The sequence below is a fragment of the Camelina sativa genome, chromosome 15 (assembly GCF_000633955.1).
Source record: "Camelina sativa cultivar DH55 chromosome 15, Cs, whole genome shotgun sequence".
Taxonomy (NCBI): domain Eukaryota; kingdom Viridiplantae; phylum Streptophyta; class Magnoliopsida; order Brassicales; family Brassicaceae; genus Camelina; species Camelina sativa.
The window spans coordinates 9,383,662-9,403,481 of NC_025699.1; the positions used below are offsets into that span (position 1 = coordinate 9,383,662).

At 33.6% G+C, this 19,820-nt stretch overlaps 4 protein-coding genes across 4 annotated transcripts; 2 read left to right on the forward strand and 2 right to left on the reverse strand.

Moving 5' to 3' along the window:
* Positions 7,102-9,151, forward strand: LOC104746183 (T-complex protein 1 subunit delta). Its single transcript, XM_010467599.2, has one exon. It carries the CDS (start codon positions 7,247-7,249, stop codon positions 8,855-8,857), a length of 1,611 nt encoding a protein of 536 aa, XP_010465901.1. The 5' UTR covers positions 7,102-7,246; the 3' UTR covers positions 8,858-9,151.
* On the reverse strand, positions 10,936-12,970 carry LOC104746184 (WAT1-related protein At3g18200). Its single transcript, XM_010467601.2, has 6 exons — positions 12,749-12,970; positions 12,499-12,561; positions 12,280-12,396; positions 11,768-12,158; positions 11,525-11,676; positions 10,936-11,448 (listed from the first exon to the last, which is right to left on the reverse strand). The coding sequence occupies exons 1-6, from the start codon at positions 12,934-12,936 to the stop codon at positions 11,283-11,285; spliced, it is 1,077 nt and encodes a 358-aa protein (XP_010465903.1). The 5' UTR covers positions 12,937-12,970; the 3' UTR covers positions 10,936-11,282.
* LOC104746185 (uncharacterized PKHD-type hydroxylase At1g22950-like) lies at positions 15,006-17,602 on the reverse strand. Its single transcript, XM_010467602.2, has 9 exons — positions 17,033-17,602; positions 16,764-16,811; positions 16,516-16,692; positions 16,272-16,422; positions 16,077-16,163; positions 15,826-15,950; positions 15,611-15,729; positions 15,399-15,510; positions 15,006-15,317 (listed from the first exon to the last, which is right to left on the reverse strand). Exons 1-9 carry the CDS (start codon positions 17,369-17,371, stop codon positions 15,282-15,284), a joined length of 1,194 nt encoding a protein of 397 aa, XP_010465904.1. The 5' UTR covers positions 17,372-17,602; the 3' UTR covers positions 15,006-15,281.
* LOC104746186 lies at positions 17,818-19,626 on the forward strand. The gene is made up of 2 exons (XM_010467603.1): positions 17,818-18,143; positions 18,723-19,626. The coding sequence occupies exons 1-2, from the start codon at positions 17,979-17,981 to the stop codon at positions 19,290-19,292; spliced, it is 735 nt and encodes a 244-aa protein (XP_010465905.1). The 5' UTR covers positions 17,818-17,978; the 3' UTR covers positions 19,293-19,626.

The following is a 19,820-nucleotide window of genomic DNA, read 5'->3' on the forward strand; positions in this document are numbered from 1 at the left end:
AAAAAAAAAAAAAAAAAAAAAAAAAAAAAAAAAAAAAAAAAAAAAAAAAAAAATTGGACCCTAAAATCAAAGGAAAAAAGTCCAAAAATTAAATGGACCATGTGTATTTGCACCCCCAACACATGTATAGAGCCGGGCCTGGGTTGTGATTGTGTTTAATTCACCCACCCTTTATCTTTCCCTCGTTCCCTTTCCTCGTTCATCTTTGTTTGTAGTTGCTTCTTCTCATTGTTGGTGTTCATAGTGGTTGTTAGCTTCTCATTCTGCTCATCGTACATGATTGAGCTCAGTATTTTTTTGGAGGTTAGACTTTGCTCCTTGCCACTGTTTTGCAGATCCGGTTAGATCTGATTGCTTTTTCAAAGTCTTCTACCTAGACGTTAATGGACGCTGTAATCGTCCTCATCGCATCCAAAAGCTTTTGAGTCTTGCTTACCGGGTTATGAAGTCTTTGGTTCTGGTTTCGAGAATGTGGCTCTCATCATGATAGGAGATGGTTTATGTTATTATTGGATTGACTATGGGCATCCCTGGTAAATCTCATCCACAAGTGCTTTAGGTAATGGTTAAGCCTTTTGTCTTTGTTGTTAGTTTATGGATTTGTCCTCTATCCGGTTTGAATTATTATTTTTTATTGTTTATTCTCTTGGTTTTACTTTTGTTCTCGGAGATTTTTAATTATCTGCGGCATTTGCCTCCTTCTTTTGGATTTTAGACTCTGAGAAAATTTTAAGAGTTCGATAAAATCATTAAAAGTGAATAAGTGAATGATTGTTGAAGATTGATAAAGAGTTTTGTGGATTAGTTTTCTAAAATCTTGTAAAGTCTCCAAACAATCCCTGTATTTTTGTGATACTTTCCATGACTTTATTTTCTAAAGAAAGTTTTTAAAATCATGAACCAATAACATAATAATTGAACTCATTAACAATCCTAGATTCTTTTGTTTTAACTGAATAACACAAAACTTTTAATGACTTTATAAAAGTCTGAATCCAATAACCCAAATTTTTTAAGATTTTAAATGACTTTTTACAAATCACAAACTAATAACACTAAACTTTAACAGAGTTTAACAAAGTCTTGTTCTAATAACAACAGATTCTACATAACATCTAAAATCTTTAAAACTCTATTCAAATCTCAAACCAATATCCCCCACTTATCTTCCGCCAGCTTAAATTGTATTTCACCTTGTATTCCACCTGGTTTTATCAATATCATCACATGACAAAAAAAAAGACATATCTAGCTCAGATACAAACAAGTTAAACCAAACTAATTAATAGTAAGAGTTTGCAAAAATGATGCTTCATTTCATATTTAAGAGATATTAAGAAGAAAATATATTTATAAATCATTACTCCTTCCGTCTTTTATTACTTATCACTAGAGTTAAAATTTTGTTTCATAATAATTGTCGTTTTAGATTTATAATGCAAATGTTTGATAAAAATTCCAATTTTATCCAACTGTTTTAATGTTTTGACCAATAAAAAAAATAGAAAATATATTAAAAAAGAATAAAATAAAAATATTAATGGTTTTCTTAATTTGTGTGAAACAATCTTAAATGACAAGTAATAAAAACTGAGGAAGCAATAAATGGGTTTGTCCAAAGAAAAAGAGAAAAATCAATAATAAAATGTTTTTTTTTTGTTAAAGAAACAATAAATGTATTACTACTTTTTGTGATTAACTATTATAATCATATATATAAAAGTAAGCTTTCACTCTCTCTTTATTGGTCAATTTTGATATTTAATATTTTAAAATATAATATTTATTATTAATTAAACTTAAAATTCAACACATTTAATTTCACTATTTACTACTAATTTGTAACTGAAATTAAATAAATTGTGAACTGACTATTGTTTTCCTCCATTCATTTCAATTAAACACACTATCAATTATAATTGGGGCATTCTCAAAAACGCCCCTTTTTCTATACCCCTTTTTAAAAATACCCCTTCATGTTGACCATTTTTAAAACTACCCCTCTTTATATACAAAATGACCAAATTACCCTTTTTTGAGTGACAGCAAGAATGTACAGTCATCAAAATCGAATATATTTCCCCGCCAAAAAAATTTTCCCGCCAAAATTTTTTTTTCCTGCCAAAATCGAAAATTTTTCCCGCCAAAAATATTGAAATTTATACCTTTTAAAAACATTATAAACGCTTTTAAAAAACTTTTAAAAGTGTTTACAAGGTTTTTAAAAGGTTTTTAAGCACATTGTAAATGCTTTTAAAAACCTTGTAAATGCTTTTAAAAAGCTTGTAAATGCTTTTAAAAGGTTTTTAAACACCTTGTAAACGCTTTTAAAAACTTTTTAAAAGCATTTACAAGGTGTTTAAAAACCTTTTAATACCCTTTTAAAAATCTTGTAAAAACTTTTACAAGGTTTTTAAAAACATTGTAAAAGCGTTTACAAGGTGTTTAAAAACCTTTTAAAAATCTTTTTAAAAACCATTTGAAAACCTTTTAAAAACCTTTTAAAAACCTTTTAAAACCTTTTAAAAACCTTTTAAAACCTTTTAAAAATCTTGTAAAAGCGTTTACAAGTTGTTTAAAAAACTTTTTAAAACTCTTTAAAAAATCTTGTAAAAGCCTTTACAAGGTGTTTATAAGGCTTTTATAAGGTAGAAACCTTATAAAACCTTTTAAAAACCTTGTAAATTTTTTTTGGCGGGAAAAATTTTGGCGGAAAATTTTTTTTGTCGAAATTTTTTATCAAAAATTTTTTGACAAAAAAAATTTTGGCGGGAAAATTTTTTCGAAAATTTTTTGGCGGGAAAATATGTCGGAAATTTTTTGGCGGGAAAATTTTGTTTTTCTTTTTATTGAATAAATAAATTTTTATCTAAGGGTAAAATGGTCATTAAAAATTAAAAGAGGCAAAAATAAAAATGGCCAAAAAAAGGGTATTTTTTAAAAGGGGTGTATCAAAGGGGGCATTTTTAACAAATTCTCATTATAATTGTAACTCCTATAATTAAATTATTTTTGAAATATAACTTCTATCACCACAAATCCTATAAATAACCATTCTCATATCCTCCTCCACCATATTTCAAATTCTAAATACTTTTTTTTTGTTTATGTTTTTGCATGGTTTGAAAACTCATTGTAAGTGTTTTTTAACAACTCATTGTAAGTTTTTAATTATATACTTTGTTGGATATATCTTTTATTGTGTTTTCAATTTTATTTCTTTGTTTTATACATTAAATCCTTCCTTCTTTGTTTTTTTATTATTTTTTATTTCAAATTACATATGATAATAAAAAATTTACATTACATATGAGAATAAAAATTTACATTACATATGTATAATAAAAATTTGATGGCTATACAAAAAAAATTATCATGCAGATTCTAAAAATTATTAATTTTGATCATTGCACAATAAGATAATCAAACTAAAGAAATCACTTTTATTCTTTATCTAGATATATGATTATTTCTTACATATTTATTTTATTTGTAAAAGTATGCAATGTTTTAATAAAATAAACTATCGTAATACAATTAATAAATTAATTTTCTTTAATTCTCTCTTACCTCCAAAAAATTGTAATGAACATTTTTAGTATACTCATCATTATATTTAGTTCTTGTGATCCAACATATAATTATATGAAGCTTTTGATTCACTTCATATGATTTCATAGCGAATATATTTAATATGTTACATACAAAATAATTTGGATTTTAATTATTTGACTCTTTAGTTTTTTTCAGTATTTAACTCTTTAGTTTATGCATTAGTTTATCTCATAGTAAATATTCATTTTTACATATATATATATATATATATATATACTAAGGTTTCCCTCTCTCTTTATTGGTCAATTTACTCTTTAATGTTTTAAAATATAATACTTCTTTTTAATTAAACTAAAAATTTAACTCATTTAATCAGATACATAAATTCATACTTTAAATTCACTGTTTACTACTAAATTGTAATTGAAATTACATAAATTGTGAATTGACTATTGTTTTCCTACATTTATTTTCAATTAAACACACTATCAATTATAATTGTAACTCCCCTAATTAAATTATTTTAGAAATATAACTTCTATTACTTCAAATCCTATAAATAATGATTCTCATATCCTCCTCCACCATATGTCAAATTCTAAATATTTTCTTTGTTTGGTTTATGTTTTTGCATGGGTTGAAAACTCATTGTAAGTGTTTTTTTACAACTCATTGTAAGTATTTATTTATATACTTAGTTGGATATATCTTATATTGAGTTTTCATTTTTTTTTGTTTTATGTATTGCTTCCTTCCTTCTTTGTTTTCTTATTATTTTAATTTTATTACATATGTGTAATAAAAATTTGATGGCTATACAAAAAAAACTTATCATGTAGATTCAAAAAAATATTAATTTTGATGATTGCACAGTAAAGGTAATCAAGCTAAAGAAATCATCTCTATTCTTTGTCTAGATGTTTGATTATTTCTTACATATTTATTTTATTTGTAACAAAAGTATGCAATGTTTGAAATTATTAAATTAATTTTCCTTAATTCTCTCTTACCTCCCAAAAAATTTTGATACATTTTTTAAGTATACTCATCATTATATTTATTTATTGTGATCCAACATATAATTGTACAAAGATCATTATTATTTTTATTTACTTCAAGTTTGTAATTTAATGATTTTTCTATATGAAAGAAGATTTGATATTCCATTTCCAATCCAGTTGTACTACAAAGAGAAATCATTAGAATTAGACCTAACAATATAATTTAAATTAAGTAGAATATAAAAGAAATTAAAGATAAAATTAGTCTGTGGAATTTTTTTAAAGCTTTTGACTGCACTTCATATGATTTTATAGGGAATGTACTTAATTTATATAAACAACTTAAATTGATTTAGATTTTAATTATTTAACTCTTTAGTTTATGTAGCACTTCATATGATTTTATATGGAATGTATTTAATTTATATAAACAACTTAAACTGATTTGTATTTTAATTATTTAACTCTTTAGTTTATGTATTAGTTTATATGAACAACTTAAAATGAATTTTTGAATATCATAATATATACTAATTTTATTATGTACAATATACAGTATTTGTTTTACCTTGAATAGTCAAAAATATCAAACAAAACTAGGGGCATTTGCATAAATACCTTTTTTACTATACCTTTTTGCAAAAATACCATTTTTGTTGTTCATTTTCAATAATACTCTTTTTAAGATACAACATAACTAAATTTTAACCCTAAATTCCAAATACTAAACTTTATCCCCTTAAAACTATATCCTACATCTAAAATAGAGAATCCAAATTATAAAAAAAATCTAGAAGTTAATTTAACACATTATAATTGTGTGAAAGAGGACAAAAATGAAAATGACCAAAAAATTGGTACTTTTGAAAAGGGGTATCAACAAATGGTATTTCTAACATTTTCTCATAAAGGGGCCTTTTATGCAATCTGAACAATAAAAAAAAAATCGAGAAATATGTATGTATAGTTATATTGAAATACTTTATATAATTTGATATTGTAATGATTTGAATAAATAAATATTGAATTTTTGAAATTTATTTGTATAGAATTTCAAATCTCTTTTCTAATACCACTTTTGAAAAATACGCCTTTTTAAAACTTTATTAAAAATGCCAAGAAAAACTGAAATATGTGTATTCTTAGAAAAATATACATAAATTACCTATATATATATATATGTGTGTGTGTAAAATTTTATATATACTTTATAAATACCTTTTAAAAAATAAAAACCTTTCAAAACCTTATAAATATTTGGATCGAATCTATAAGTAGTAGGTATTATATAGAAATATCTTATAAATCTTATAAAACTTTATAATTTTGCATATTTAAAAATAGATATTTTTGAAAATGGATAAGTGAGAGGGATATTTCTAATAGTATTGGCATACTTTATAATTATTAAATTAATTAAAGTTAATTAACATAACTAATACATCAATCCGCGCATATGCGCGGACTATTACCTAGTAATTTTTTAACAAGAATCTTCTTAAAGAGAAGTAGAAATTGAGAAATGTCCAAAGTGTTGTCACTTATTACATAGATTCTCCCATTGGATTAGTTGTATTAGAGACACTTAATTGAAATTGGAAAGGATATAATTGTACTATTGGAATTTAATTAAGGGGAATTGGACTCTATAACCAACAAAAAAACTATATTTCACCAACTAACTATTCTAACCATACTAAAGTAATATTCTCTGTATAAACTATAATATATACCATATTATCCTTATCACCACCATTCACCACCACTATCCCCACCCCCTACCACCACAATCCCCACACCCTTCAACCACCACTCCCTACCCCTATCACAACTTCCGGCAGCCAACACCACCAGCACCTCCGGCGACAACCTCCGGCGACCCTCACCTCCGGCCACCACCATAAGACTCCGGCCAACACCGCCGGGTTCCGGCCACCACCACCGGACTCCGGCCACCACCACCGGACTCCGGCCACCACCGCCGGGTTCCGGCCACCACCGCCGGGTTCCGGCCACCGCGGCCAACACCACCAGCACCTCCGGCGACCATCATTTCCGGTCACCACCGCCGGACTCCAGCCACCACCGCTGGACTTCGGCCACTCTCCGGCGACCACCTCCGGCGACCCTCATTTCCGGCCACTATCGTCGGAATCCGGCCACCACCACCGGACTCCGGCCACTATCGCCGGCTACTCTCTCCGGTCGCCGGTCGCCGGCCTCCGGCCACCACCATCACCCCTATCCCTAAAACACCAAAATAGTAATTTTGTATACCCTCACTCCTGTTCTTCTAATTTCTTCAAATAGACTGCTATATTCTTAATTATATTATTGATTTTGGTTATACACCTAATTCACCCTTTAATTAAAAGATCCGATTGAAAAAAATAAACAAGATCCGCGTTTAGTATATCAAACGGACCCAGTATATTCGACCCGTCTTTAGAAACACGCGGATCCTGTAAAATTTGTGGTCCAATAGAAAACAATTTTGAATCAGGCCCATTTGTACTAAACCTAGTTATTTTTTGAATTTTTTAATTATCTTCTCTCTTTTGCATTTTTCGAACAGTCTCTCTCGTCGCTCCATCTAGGGTTCTCTTTTTTTGTTCATCGACTCCACATCATTTTCCCGTAGTAATCATAAACCCGAAATCTCGATCTCTCTCTGTTATTATTAGCAAGAAATGGCGGCGGTAGCAGCACCGATGGCATCGAAGCCCCGTGGATCTAAAGCTGAGTCGTTCGTAGACAACAAACGTAGAGAAGATATCAGATTCGCCAACATCAACTCTGCTCGCGCCGTCTCTGACGCCGTCCGTACGAGTTTGGGTCCTAAAGGTATGGACAAGATGATTTCCACTGCCAACGGTGAGGTTATCATAACAAACGACGGAGCTACGATCCTCAACAAGATGGAGGTTTTGCAGCCAGCCGCGAAGATGTTGGTCGAGCTTTCTAAATCGCAAGACTCAGCCGCCGGAGATGGTACCACCACCGTCGTTGTAATCGCCGGTGCGCTTCTCAAGGAGTGTCAATCTCTTCTCACAAACGGGATCCACCCTACTGTGATCTCAGATTCGCTTCACAAGGCTTGTGGTAAGGCAATTGATATTTTAACAGCCATGGCTGTTCCTGTTGAGCTCACTGATAGAGATTCACTTGTTAAATCTGCGAGCACGTCTCTTAACAGTAAGGTTGTTAGTCAGTACTCTACATTGCTTGCTCCTTTAGCTGTAGATGCGGTTCTCTCTGTTATAGATCCGGAGAAGCCTGAGATTGTTGATTTGCGTGATATTAAGATTGTTAAGAAGCTTGGTGGGACTGTTGATGATACACATACTGTGAATGGTTTGGTTTTTGACAAGAAGGTTAGTCGTGCTGCTGGTGGACCGACTCGTGTTGAGAATGCTAAGATCGCTGTGATTCAGTTTCAGATCTCACCTCCCAAGACTGACATTGAGCAGAGTATTGTTGTCTCTGACTATACTCAGATGGATAGGATCTTGAAAGAGGAGAGGAACTACATCTTGGGGATGATTAAGAAGATTAAAGCAACTGGTTGCAATGTGTTGCTTATCCAGAAGAGTATTTTGAGGGATGCTGTCACTGATTTATCACTTCACTATTTGGCCAAAGCTAAAATCATGGTTATCAAGGATGTTGAGAGAGATGAGATTGAATTCATCACCAAGACATTGAACTGCCTTCCAATCGCTAATATTGAACATTTCAGAGCTGAGAAGCTTGGTCATGCTGATCTTGTTGAAGAGGCCTCCCTTGGAGATGGAAAGATTTTGAAGATCACTGGAATCAAAGACATGGGGAGAACTACATCTGTTCTTGTCCGTGGCTCCAACCAGCTTGTTCTAGATGAAGCTGAAAGGAGTTTACATGATGCGTTATGTGTGGTTAGGTGTTTGGTGAGCAAGAGGTTCTTGATTGCAGGAGGTGGTGCACCAGAGATTGAGCTCTCAAGGCAGCTTGGTGCTTGGGCTAAGGTGCTCCATGGTATGGAAGGTTACTGTGTGAAGTCTTTCGCTGAAGCTCTTGAGGTCATTCCATACACTCTGGCCGAGAATGCAGGGTTGAACCCTATCGCTATTGTGACTGAACTCAGGAACAAGCATGCTCAAGGAGAAATCAACGCCGGTATCAATGTGAGGAAAGGACAAATCACTAACATCTTGGAGGAAAACGTTGTTCAACCCCTACTTGTGAGTACCAGTGCAATCACTCTAGCAACTGAATGTGTAAGGATGATTATGAAGATTGATGACATCGTCACTGTGAGGTAGTGTGGTAGTTTCTTTCAAAACAGGTCCGAGAACATTCCTCTTGCTCTATCTTAAGCTTTGCTTCTTCTTCTTCTTTTATCATGTTTTGTGTTTGCGCAATGGTTTGAACTTAGACTCCCTTTTGTTTCCCCATGTGCTATTGCAGCGAAGTGGTTTTATTTGTGGTTTAGTGGGATTGTATTTCTTTCTAGTGACTTGATATCAAAGGTTTCTCCTTTTTGTTTCATATATTGATTAGTTTTGTTATAATTGTCAAACGGTATGAGTAGAATCAGAACTTCGATTACTGCCTTACTGGGACTCTCAAATATTTGATCATGGGTCACAAAATTAGCATCCTATCTGGATGATCATTGACTCTTGAGGATCCTAAACTATTTTTGTCTGTTTTTGTGAATTAAAATTTGATTTTTCTGGTTTTTGAGGAATCTTTACAATGTAAGTACACAAAGCACAGTCTCAGTCATCTTCATGAATCTCACACATATATAATATGTTCACTTGTTACATGAAAGATACCAAAAATCAATCGAACTAATCAAAACTTTATCGTAGTATTAATGGTGTGTGACCTGACCAATATAGCGTGGAGTGTTCTGAATTTGATCTATGCTCAATTTTTTTCAAAAAAAAAAAAAAGCAAAAGTAAACTGCGGTCTTCATTGATTTCAATAATGGCTGGATTTCGAATGTTACTAACCGTTAGGAGAAACAACATACAATACAGTATTAGTTAAAAATGAAAGACAACCCTTCTTAAATAATAAATGGTTTATTAATAAGAATATAAGATGAAGAAGAAGAAATAGTTTTGCCAAATTTCTTCTTGGGGTTTGATGTTTTTTCCCGGTTTTTCATGTTAAGGTTTAAGATATTACTCCTGTTTCTATAATCTAATTCAATTGATGACCAAAATATATATATGCAGTAAAGAACAAGAAAAAATTACAGCTAAACAAAATTAGTAATTAACTCTGTTTCCACTACAAGATCAGATCCGAAACCAGCCAAGAGTGTTTCAAATCACAAAATACTTTTTGCATTATTATGAAAGAGAAATAGAGATAGAACATTCAATCAACCTAGTTAAGAAAAAAAAATATGAAAAGACTTGAACTTACATATAACAAACATCAATTGAAGTCTGAAATCTTCATGATAGGAACGAGCTTCTCAGTCTTTGAAGACTATTCTTGTCTCAACAAGTACTGTGTTTGCATCACCTCTTGTCCGTAACCTAGCAAGAAAAGAACAAATATAATCCAGTCATATTTTATAATGATCGGACATTATTACAACAACAACTTGTGAATATAATAGAAGCAAAAACGTCAATTCACCTCACTTCTTATCTCTTCAGGATGATGAAACTGTTTTTAAGAAAGCATATCGAGGAAGCTTATCTACTCCATGAATTTGTATTTCTTTATTTATAATGTCATCCAGAATCAAGTCGTGTAAAAGAAAGTATTGAAGCCATGAGCTCTCCTAAGTCAAATTTTAAACATCTCAATAAAACATTGGATCCTAAAATATTACATCGAAAACGATTAGAGGCTTTAGCCGAATAAAATTTGCTTTTTGAAATATGACCGAGTTAATTTGAAAACGAAAATAACCATTTTGACCGAAGAGCAATCTTAGTGGCCTATCTAAATGGGAAGAGAGCAATTTTGATTAGATAGATACTGGATGTTACAGAAACTAAAAAATAAGACTTGCCAGAATGGTATTGTATTGGTTACTTATGTCACGACTCACGACTATGTTACAAACAGTTCAGACTTACAGATACAGGTGTGAACAAAGAGACGAAAAACCAGAAAATACAGCATGTAGTATTTTTTGACGAAAGGCTTCGTTTGTGGTAACTCATCAGGACAGACTATGCAAAGACTTGAAGAGAAACAACACAGTCAAACATTGCCGCTTAATACAAAAGAACTCATTACAATGTCATCCAATTCTTTCTTTTTTTTTTTTGTTTTTTTAGATGTTGCCCAGTTTTTTTTTATTGCGTTCTAGGCAAAAAGTCATATAATCCAACTACCCAAGTAAGACGAAACATTGTTGTAAAATGCAGACCACGTTATGGATTCATTGTATGAAAGCTTAAGACAGTACACAGTTGCATGAAACATGAGTTTCTCCAGCACATTGGTCTTTCTCCAACCAGACCAGATCACAACATGCATTAACTCTTTGCTTCTATATTGTCAACTTTGAAATTAAATGTTATCATCTTTCCATTTATTCAGAAATTAATTGCAACCCAATTTTGATTACAACTCAAAAGTAAACGACTAGAATAGCAGCCATTGTATGAGAGACCCACTTGAGGAGCCTGTGTGTGTTGGCCAAGTTCTTGTGTGTGTATGTACAGAGAAGCATTGCGTTGTGTTTGCAAAAGTGTTTCCAACCTTTTTTACACTGCAGATTCAGAATTAGTCTTCTTGTGTTGTGCCTCAAGTAGATGTTTGGTTAGTGACTCTGGATCTTGTTGACTCTCTTCAAGTACTTGTTTTCTTTCTTCGTTTTTGCCCCAAAGAACTAAGTAGAGCCCTAACATTATGAACACTGCACCAACAATCCTGCAAATGAAAGATATGAATTAAATCGAGTAATTCAAAGGAAGAATAACATGATATTACTGTTTGCAATGCTTACCTTCCGGAGTATAACTGATCACCAAGAATAAGAAACGCCATTGCAGCAACAAGAAGTGTCTGGAGTGGCTGGAAGACAGCTACAAAGACTGGACCACTTTTGTAGATACACCATGTCTGAAGATAAACCACTAACCCGGAAGCTATTATTCCCTGTAAGCACGGCCAAAGAAAACTTCCTTTAGTGGAGTTCATTGATTCAAATCAGGGAAAATGAAGAAGAGGGAGAGAGAGAGGAGCTTACAGCGTATAGGATGGTGAAGAGCTCTTCCCAAGAGGCGATGATCCAGTTATTGAGATCAGTTTCCACAAACAAAGCAATGACTAGAAACTGAATCAGGCCGAAGAAACATGTGAACGATGTTAAAGTGAGCTTTGCCGGGTATTGCTTTAGAACAGGAGCTTGAAGAACCATCCAACCAGCCCATGATAGACAATGTCCCATTAAGTATAGCCATCCTAGTTTCCAGTTCTGTGGTTTGTCAGATCCGATTTCCTCTTCTTGCATGTTAATGCTCTTGTCAAAGATCGGAAATCCTCTGTACAATGTGATCACGGTGGCTCCACCGATGCTCACAATGGTTCCCAATACTTTGGCCACACCATGTTTCCTGACCAGGTCTATGTGCTCTAGCCTTGTATTCACATCGGAAGATCAATGTTAGATGCGCAACAAGAAAATGATTAGATCAATGTTAGATGCGCAACAAGAAAATGATTAGTACACTTTCCATGAAAGAAGTGGTTGTTAGGTACCTTAGGGTACAAGCCATGATGAAAGTGATGGCAGGAACAGAGTTCTGCATTGCGGAAGCAAACGTTGGAGTTGCATAGTAAAGTCCCAATAGGTAGAATCCTTGGTTGGCTGTGATTCTGATGTTGAAGACAAACAAACAGAGTTTCAGAATTATAATCATTGATTTAAGAATTAAGGAACCAGTTGCTATTATTGTCTTCTCTGGTTAAGCTTTTTACCCTATGAGTGCCAAGAAGAAGAACTGAGCCAGTAATGAGAATGTGAGTGGAGGCCTTTCCTTCCTGTTGATATACAAAGCATTGTTAAGAATACTAACAACCAAAAGATAAAAAGATATAAACTTGAGATCTTATCCCAAAAAGGAAACAAACATTCAGAAACTACCCAAAACTTCAGATGAGATCAAAGGGAAAAAGTTTCTAAATTTAGTAAGTTACACAAAGGTAACTGGGAGAGATGGGGACTTACTTTTCGAAGAAGTAAGCGAATGGACCTATGAGGATAAGGGCAAGGATATTCCTATAAACAGGGTACACAACTTTGCTGACACCAATGTTAAGAGCAACCCTTGAGACAATGTGGAAGCCTGCAAAACAGAACTGAAGTGTGATCAATGCCACAACAAGCTTCATCTTCTCTGATACTACTTTCCCCATTCTTCTTCTTCTTCTTGGGCTCTTCTCTTTTTGAAGTTTGATAAGCACATCAAGATTGCTTTTATACTAAAGTGTGGTGGTGGCTTGAGATTTAAAAATACAGAAAAAAATAATCATAAGTCACAATAAAATATGAAATGGATGATTAGGGAAAAAACAGATGATACGTCATTTCTTCAAGTGGACCACTATAAGTTGTTTACAATTAATGATTATGAATAATGCTCTGATATATAAGATGATCATTTGACTATAATAATACGATTCGGAGGTTGAATGTTTATGTGACCTCTAGATATGTATGTATTGGTATTGGTACTAGTTCCCACTCATGTTTAATGTCAAAATTTTTGTGTCGGTTTATGTCATCTACAATTCATACAACTACACAAACAAAACTTGAATTTGGGTTGTGAAACGATTGACAAACAGTAATACAAATCACAATTTAATCAAAAAATTTCCTTCTAACGTTGATATATACATGTAAGTTTACTTATATCTTAAGAGTACGAGTCCAATTTTTTTTGGGTTTAAGAATGATAGTATATTATGGTTATGGTTAGATTTGATACATTTTGGAGGACAATTTTTTCATCGTTTTTGAATTATCATTATATTTGATTATGCTTATAGGTAATAATGAGTTAAATGGAATCGAATAGCATGTGATCTACCTCACAATTAGGCATCTTGTCTTGAATGTGGAAAACCCAATAATAATTTGACTAATTAAGTCTACTAATAAAATATACATGCAAGGAGCACTAACCACCGTTTATTCAGTTAACTTGTTCTTGTTCTTGTTCATGTTCATGTAAATAGATTCCAACAAAACGGCTGCAACCAAATGTTAATGTACCATCCATTAGCTTATATAACTAAATAAACAAAAACTATGGCATCTTCTCAAAAATAAAATGTTACATTATATAACTTGACCTAATTTCTAATGTGATTATGAAACTAGTCTGTTTTAAATAATTTTTTTTAGCAATCATTTAAATAATTTGTACTCTTGTACTCTCTCTAATCTTTTTCTTCTAGTGGCCCTAAAGAGGTACACATGCAAGATTCTCAATTTTGTTCATCCCACGATATGAAAATTCTCAGTTTTTTTTTTATAATCTAATCAAAACATTCCAACTTTTTTTTTTTTAATTACTTAAAACAGACTAGTTTCAAAAATATTCCAACTTCAGTAATATCATATTGAAAACAGACTAGTTTCAAAATTATTCCAATTTCAGAATCCAAAAGAAAATAGTAAGGATCAAAACTGAAACACAGAACTAACAACACAATCATCAGATCACCAAATATCAATAACTAACTGGCAAAAATAAAACACCTAAACATCAAATCTTTGAAGAAAAATTCAGTCAGATCCTAAAGAATCCTTTATTGAACTCAGAGATTAACATTGAGAAGATCTGTAGAATGAAGATAAATTAGTTGTGTTTTCAACGACTTAGGCACACACCTAGACATCAAATCTTTAAAAAGATTTCAACCAGACCCCTATAATAATCATTCTTATTGATTTTATAATATAATGAAGAAGAACAGATTGTGCTTTCATCTACATCGCTAAAGAAAGCTCAATTTATTTGGTATGATCATATAAACATCGTATCAACATAGATCGTCAAAAGGATACCAAGAAACCCGAGAAAAACAAACATAACTGAATTTGGTGAGAAAAATGAATGTGTAAGAGTATAAAAGAGACATAAATAACAGATCCATAATGAATAGCCTTAAAGTCAACTAAATTGGGTTGGTAGTACCGTTTCACAACCAATTTCGATTTGTCTTGCCATGAAATAACTAGACAGGAACAAAACACCTTCAAATCTTTTCTTCTCTCTTCCATTATTTAGTACAATGTGCAAATGGCCCTAATTATCCTCCTCACTATTCAACAGAGACTACTAACATAATCCAAAATCCCTTATTTGTGGCTCTAGCCATCGATGAAGAGAACAACACAGTAGAGCAACGAATAAGGAAGTTTTTTTTTGGTCAAACCGAATAAGGAAGTTTTAAGAGAGCAGAGCATCACCAAATTCAGTTAGATAACACCAATTCTTTCTTAAACTAAAAAGACAACAAAAAATCGGATAAAAATATAACTCCTTGTGGTACAGGTGAAGTTTGAGACTAGATTTCATGTACATAATTATCAAAGAGTCGAGAAACGATAAACAGAGACCCATATACTTCAAATGATTTCTACATTGGCTCAGTTTTAAGTCAGCTTAAAACAGGAGCAGTTCTTCAAGGCTTGATCTCGGATTCTAAAGTCATCCAATATAGGTTATTACTTATCTTATTAGTGTTCATCAAGCTTGGGTTTGACGTGCTGCTTTAAACAATTTCTGCAATAGCAATGGAGAACATATAATCATCGACCATTGCAGTAAACATACGGCTCTAAGCTTGATTATTCAAAAGCTTACCTTTCTTAGAGCATCAATCGACCGCACTTTCTCCTCTCTCTTTTCACAAAAGCACTCTCCACACCAGCTGGAGAATTCCTTCTGATGAGTTTTGAGCTCTCTAAACACAGAGCTGCATTTGAAAACACGCAAGAAAAAAAATAAGAAACAACAAAATTCATAAGCAAGGAAAATGTAAAGCAGTCCAGAGGCAAAATTCAGTTGTTATTTACCTTCTGCACCATAGAAGCATATTGACCCGATGCCCGGATGTTGTGGCTCTGGCACCATGGCGGTGGCGCCCACGGTGGAGTACAGCTTGTCCTGGCATATGATGATAATCATATATTTCCTGCTTTCGCAAACAAGCAGAAATTGAAATTAGCCATCAGCCATATATGGAATTGTAAGAAGACAAGAAAGTAACAGATAAAAAAAAATAGCATACATCTGTCTTTGTTGCTGTGTTCACATGTTTTTCACACCGCGTGCCTCGGAAAAATAGCTCTCCTCCCACAAATTCTTTACCCAAACAAACATTCAGCGTTACTTCTGAATCATCCACATGAAAGCCTGCAAAAATTTATAAGATCTAATTATATTCAACCAAAAATATACTTGGGAATTGGAGTATATCTGCATTTAGGACAACTAATCAGGACATGTGAAAATTATGCAGGATCTGTCGAAGAGTCTCACCTAAATCAACATCCCTATCTTTACCATATTCAACAACAAAACCATGGTGAGAATCCAGAGTCGCTCCACCCACATCATTGAAGAATACTACAAAACAAAAGATGTTAAGTAGCTTATTTAGATAACACTGTAACATATAAATGGACTTTCGAGTAATAATAGTCTCTGTAGTGGATTTAATTTTAGTTTTTTTGCCTTTGGAAATGGGACGAATAAAACCCTCCATGAGTTTGTCAAGCATGGTATCAAGACCAAAGTCGTCAAGCACAGCACCATATTTATTCATGGTGTTTGGTCTCATTATCCGGAATTTGGTCTCACCTACCCACCTTTCAAAATTGTCTATCTGCATAGTTAAACAATTGGCACATGAACAAAATATAAAAGGTAACGGAAAAGGATAGAAAAAACCAAAAAAAGAAAAAGGATCCAACAATACCTCGGATAGCATCAACTCGCAAAAGCTAGGCTGGAGCATATCAAAGACAAATACACCAGGAGATGGTTCAGATATAATGTTTCTGAAGCTTTCCTCTGTGTTATCATTAATCGCCGTTAAGAAACTGGGAACAAAGCAGACTGTGGGAACTAGAGTATACAACTCCTTGTGAAGTGGCTGCAGTAGGAAAACACATCAAAATACTAAACTGATGACTGGAACAGAACAATATGGAACAGGATTCACACCTGATAATTTGATATTATCTTCTGCCTATACTCCCTGTGCCTTTGAGCCTGTAGCATCAGCAAAAAAAAACCTACTTAAGTAAAATTCATATGCTCAATTCAATCTACACCAAACCAAATCGAACTTTCTATTAACACTTTAACTAAAGTGAGATGTAAATCAAAACTAACCAAAGTGGGTCGAACTAAAGGAACTTCAAAAAGCAATTCCCAAATCTCATCAACACACACAAAATTCAGAAACTAAAGAGTCTAAATCTAGAACTTACTCTGGAACGCTCTCCATGAGGAAGATGCCTAAGCATAATGTCAGTCATGAATTTAACTTTCTCATCGCGATTGGAGACAAGCATATTAGGAGGCAAGTACTTCTCAAGACTAGAGTAAATCGAGTTTGGGAAATCAAGCTGCAGATCTTCGTAACTATCCGGTCTATGCTCGTTGTTAGGGTTAAGCCTCAGTCTCTGGCAAGAAACCACCGTAGATGTAGCTCTCACCATTGTCGAAGGATGTGAATTATTATTATTACCTCCAATTGTTCCGTTACCTTCCACCGTCGTCGTAGTTGTCGTCGTCTCCTGCGAACCTTCTCTTTGGTCACTTGACATTACTTAATTTGACGCCTTGAGAAAGAGAAATTTACAACCCTAGTTTTATTCACACTACATTCCAAAACGAACCCAGAATCTTAAAATAGAATTGAATTCGGATGTGATTTTTTTTTTTGCTTTTGCTCTCTCTCTCTCTCTCTCGATCTGGAGATTCTGATTTTTGGGTTCCCGTTGAAGTTAGGGTTTCTGGAAATGTTCCCTCGAAGATTTTTTCTTATTTTATCTTTCTTTTTGGGTTAAAATTACGCACGAAATCTCCAGTCTCTCTCACACGCTTTATAAAACTTATCCGGCCCATCTTTAAGGCCCATTAAATATAAACCGGTTTAGTTTGGACTTTTGAATTTGTCTGTTAATGGTTAACACGTGTGACAATTCGATAGTCTCCTCTAGAGTTTGTTAACTTAACACGTGTGAGAATGAAACCTTAAGAAATTCGTTCTCAAAGTCAAAGGTAAAGCTCTGTGTTTTTTTAGCTGTCACTGCCTTGTTCGTCTCAAACTTTGTCTCTGTCCAAAATCTTTTTTTTTGTCCGGCATCGGATCTTTTTCCGATCAGGGAAAGAACAGTACGAATTATCGAGTAGATTTGCGGTGAAGTAGAAATGTGGAAGGAGGAATCTTTGGATTTAGTGCTTGTGCCAGCGGGTCTCGTTGTGATGGTAGCTTACCATGTCTGGCTAGTCTACGCTATATTTCACCGTCCCAAGCTTACTGTTATCTCTCTCAACGCTGAATCTAGACGACAATGGGTCTTCTCTATGATGACTGTGCGTTTCTTTCTTCCCACTCTCCCTTTCTATTGTTTTGGTATTTTCTGATTCTGGAGATTTTGGGGGTCTAGATTAGGGTTTATGTTGTCAGAATCGTTTGGGATTTTGGATTTTAAAGGCGAGGTTTTTGGCAATGGGGCTTCTTTGTTCGGTGATTTTAGGAATTGGGTATTGAGATTCTTAAGGATCTGTTATGAAATTAGAGAAAAAGGGAAATGCTTTTTTCTTGTCCTGAATTTATCATATAGCAAAATTGAGCAAGGGTTTATGAGTAAGGATGATGAGGTTAGGAGAATTCGAGTGTTTCAGCTGTCAAATGACGTTGTTAGATTTGAATCTGCAATAAGTATGGTCAATGTTGAAGTAGATGGTGCTTGGAAGCTTTATCATTTTCAAGAACTCTTGCTTTTTCTTGTACTTGGTAAATCAATGCATCGCAGCTAGAATCTTGAAGCTAGTTAATGGCTTCTATTAGATAGGAACAGTGTCATAGACATGAGAAACATAAGAACACAGTCATGTCATGTGTCTGTCTGTTCATTAAGATGACATAAGTTTAATTATTGCTATTTGCAGGAGCCAATGAAAAACGGTGTCTTGGCTGTTCAAACAATCCGGAACAACATAATGGCATCAACCCTTTTAGCCACAGCAGCAATCACTCTATGTTCCATCATAGGCGTCTTTATAAGCAACTCTTCAGATTCAAAATCCAAGCCGACAAGTCTTGTATATGGGAGCAGAAGCCCTCTCTTAGCATCAATCAAGAACTTTGCGATCCTGATCTGCTTCCTCATGGCCTTTCTCTGCAACGTCCAATCAATCAGGTACTATGCTCACGTAAGTTTCCTAGTCACAGTGCCTGTCTCGAGAGGGAAAAGAGAACACTGTGAGTACGTGTCTAGAAACCTGAACCGAGCTAGCTACTTCTGGTCTCTTGGATTGCGGTCTTTTTACTTCTCCTTCCCGCTTTTTCTGTGGACCTTCGGGCCCATCCCGATGTTTGTCTGCTGTTGTATAATGTCATCGATTCTATATTTCTTGGACACGACAACTAGTTTCACTAGGCATCTCCATAGCCAGTCGTTCAGAGAAACCGCTGATTTAAAGGACGGTGAAATCGAATCAGCGGTCCATGCTCTGTAGACTCTTTTCTCTGACTTTTGTTGTGTGTGAGAGTTAGCAAGAGTTATATATTAACCGAGTGTGTTTGTAATTTGATGGAACAAAACCTTGGCTGCGATTGTATATTTGCGTTTTAGTTTTCATGTTATGATGATTAGTATATCATAATATGAAAACGCATATGCTGTTTGCCTAATCGCAAACAAACAATCTAAGTCTATGTAATCTCTTAGGCTCTGTATCCAAATTTAGAACTTGTACTCTATTTTCATCCATCAATCATGTTGCCTCTACAATACTATACCAACTAAACAATTATATTGTTATTTTGTTAGAATCCAGAGATCGATTTTTACATGGTTATGTGTAAAAATATCCCAGAAGAAATCTTAGGGGGTGTATTGAAATAATGATTTTGGAGGATTTGATGGGATTTAGAAAATTTGAAATTTTGATAGATTTTAGGGAAGTTGATATGATTTATAGTAAAATTCTTTGAAATCCCACCTAAAACCATGAGATTTGGATTTGTGTATTTTTAACTAAACA

What these genes read in the sequence shown, in the direction of transcription:
- LOC104746184 (XM_010467601.2), bottom strand. Translation starts at nt 12,936, where the DNA reads ATGGGGAAAGTAGTATCAGAGAAGATGAAGCTTGTTGTGGCATTGATC. An exon ending in TTCGCTTACTTCTTCGAAAA is followed by an intron (nt 12,562 to 12,748) that starts GTAAGTCCCCAT and finishes GTATATCAACAG; the next exon opens with GAAGGAAAGGCCTCCACTCA. An exon ending in TCTTCACCATCCTATACGCT is followed by an intron (nt 11,677 to 11,767) that starts GTAAGCTCCTCT and finishes CCGTGCTTACAG; the next exon opens with GGAATAATAGCTTCCGGGTT.
- LOC104746183 (XM_010467599.2), top strand. Translation starts at nt 7,247, where the DNA reads ATGGCGGCGGTAGCAGCACCGATGGCATCGAAGCCCCGTGGATCTAAA.
- LOC104746186 (XM_010467603.1), top strand. Translation starts at nt 17,979, where the DNA reads ATGTGGAAGGAGGAATCTTTGGATTTAGTGCTTGTGCCAGCGGGTCTC. An exon ending in GGGTCTTCTCTATGATGACT is followed by an intron (nt 18,144 to 18,722) that starts GTGCGTTTCTTT and finishes TGCTATTTGCAG; the next exon opens with GAGCCAATGAAAAACGGTGT.
- LOC104746185 (XM_010467602.2), bottom strand. Translation starts at nt 17,371, where the DNA reads ATGTCAAGTGACCAAAGAGAAGGTTCGCAGGAGACGACGACAACTACG. An exon ending in CTCATGGAGAGCGTTCCAGA is followed by an intron (nt 16,812 to 17,032) that starts GTAAGTTCTAGA and finishes CTGATGCTACAG; the next exon opens with GCTCAAAGGCACAGGGAGTA. An exon ending in CGATTGATGCTCTAAGAAAG is followed by an intron (nt 15,318 to 15,398) that starts GTAAGCTTTTGA and finishes TTGCTATTGCAG; the next exon opens with AAATTGTTTAAAGCAGCACG.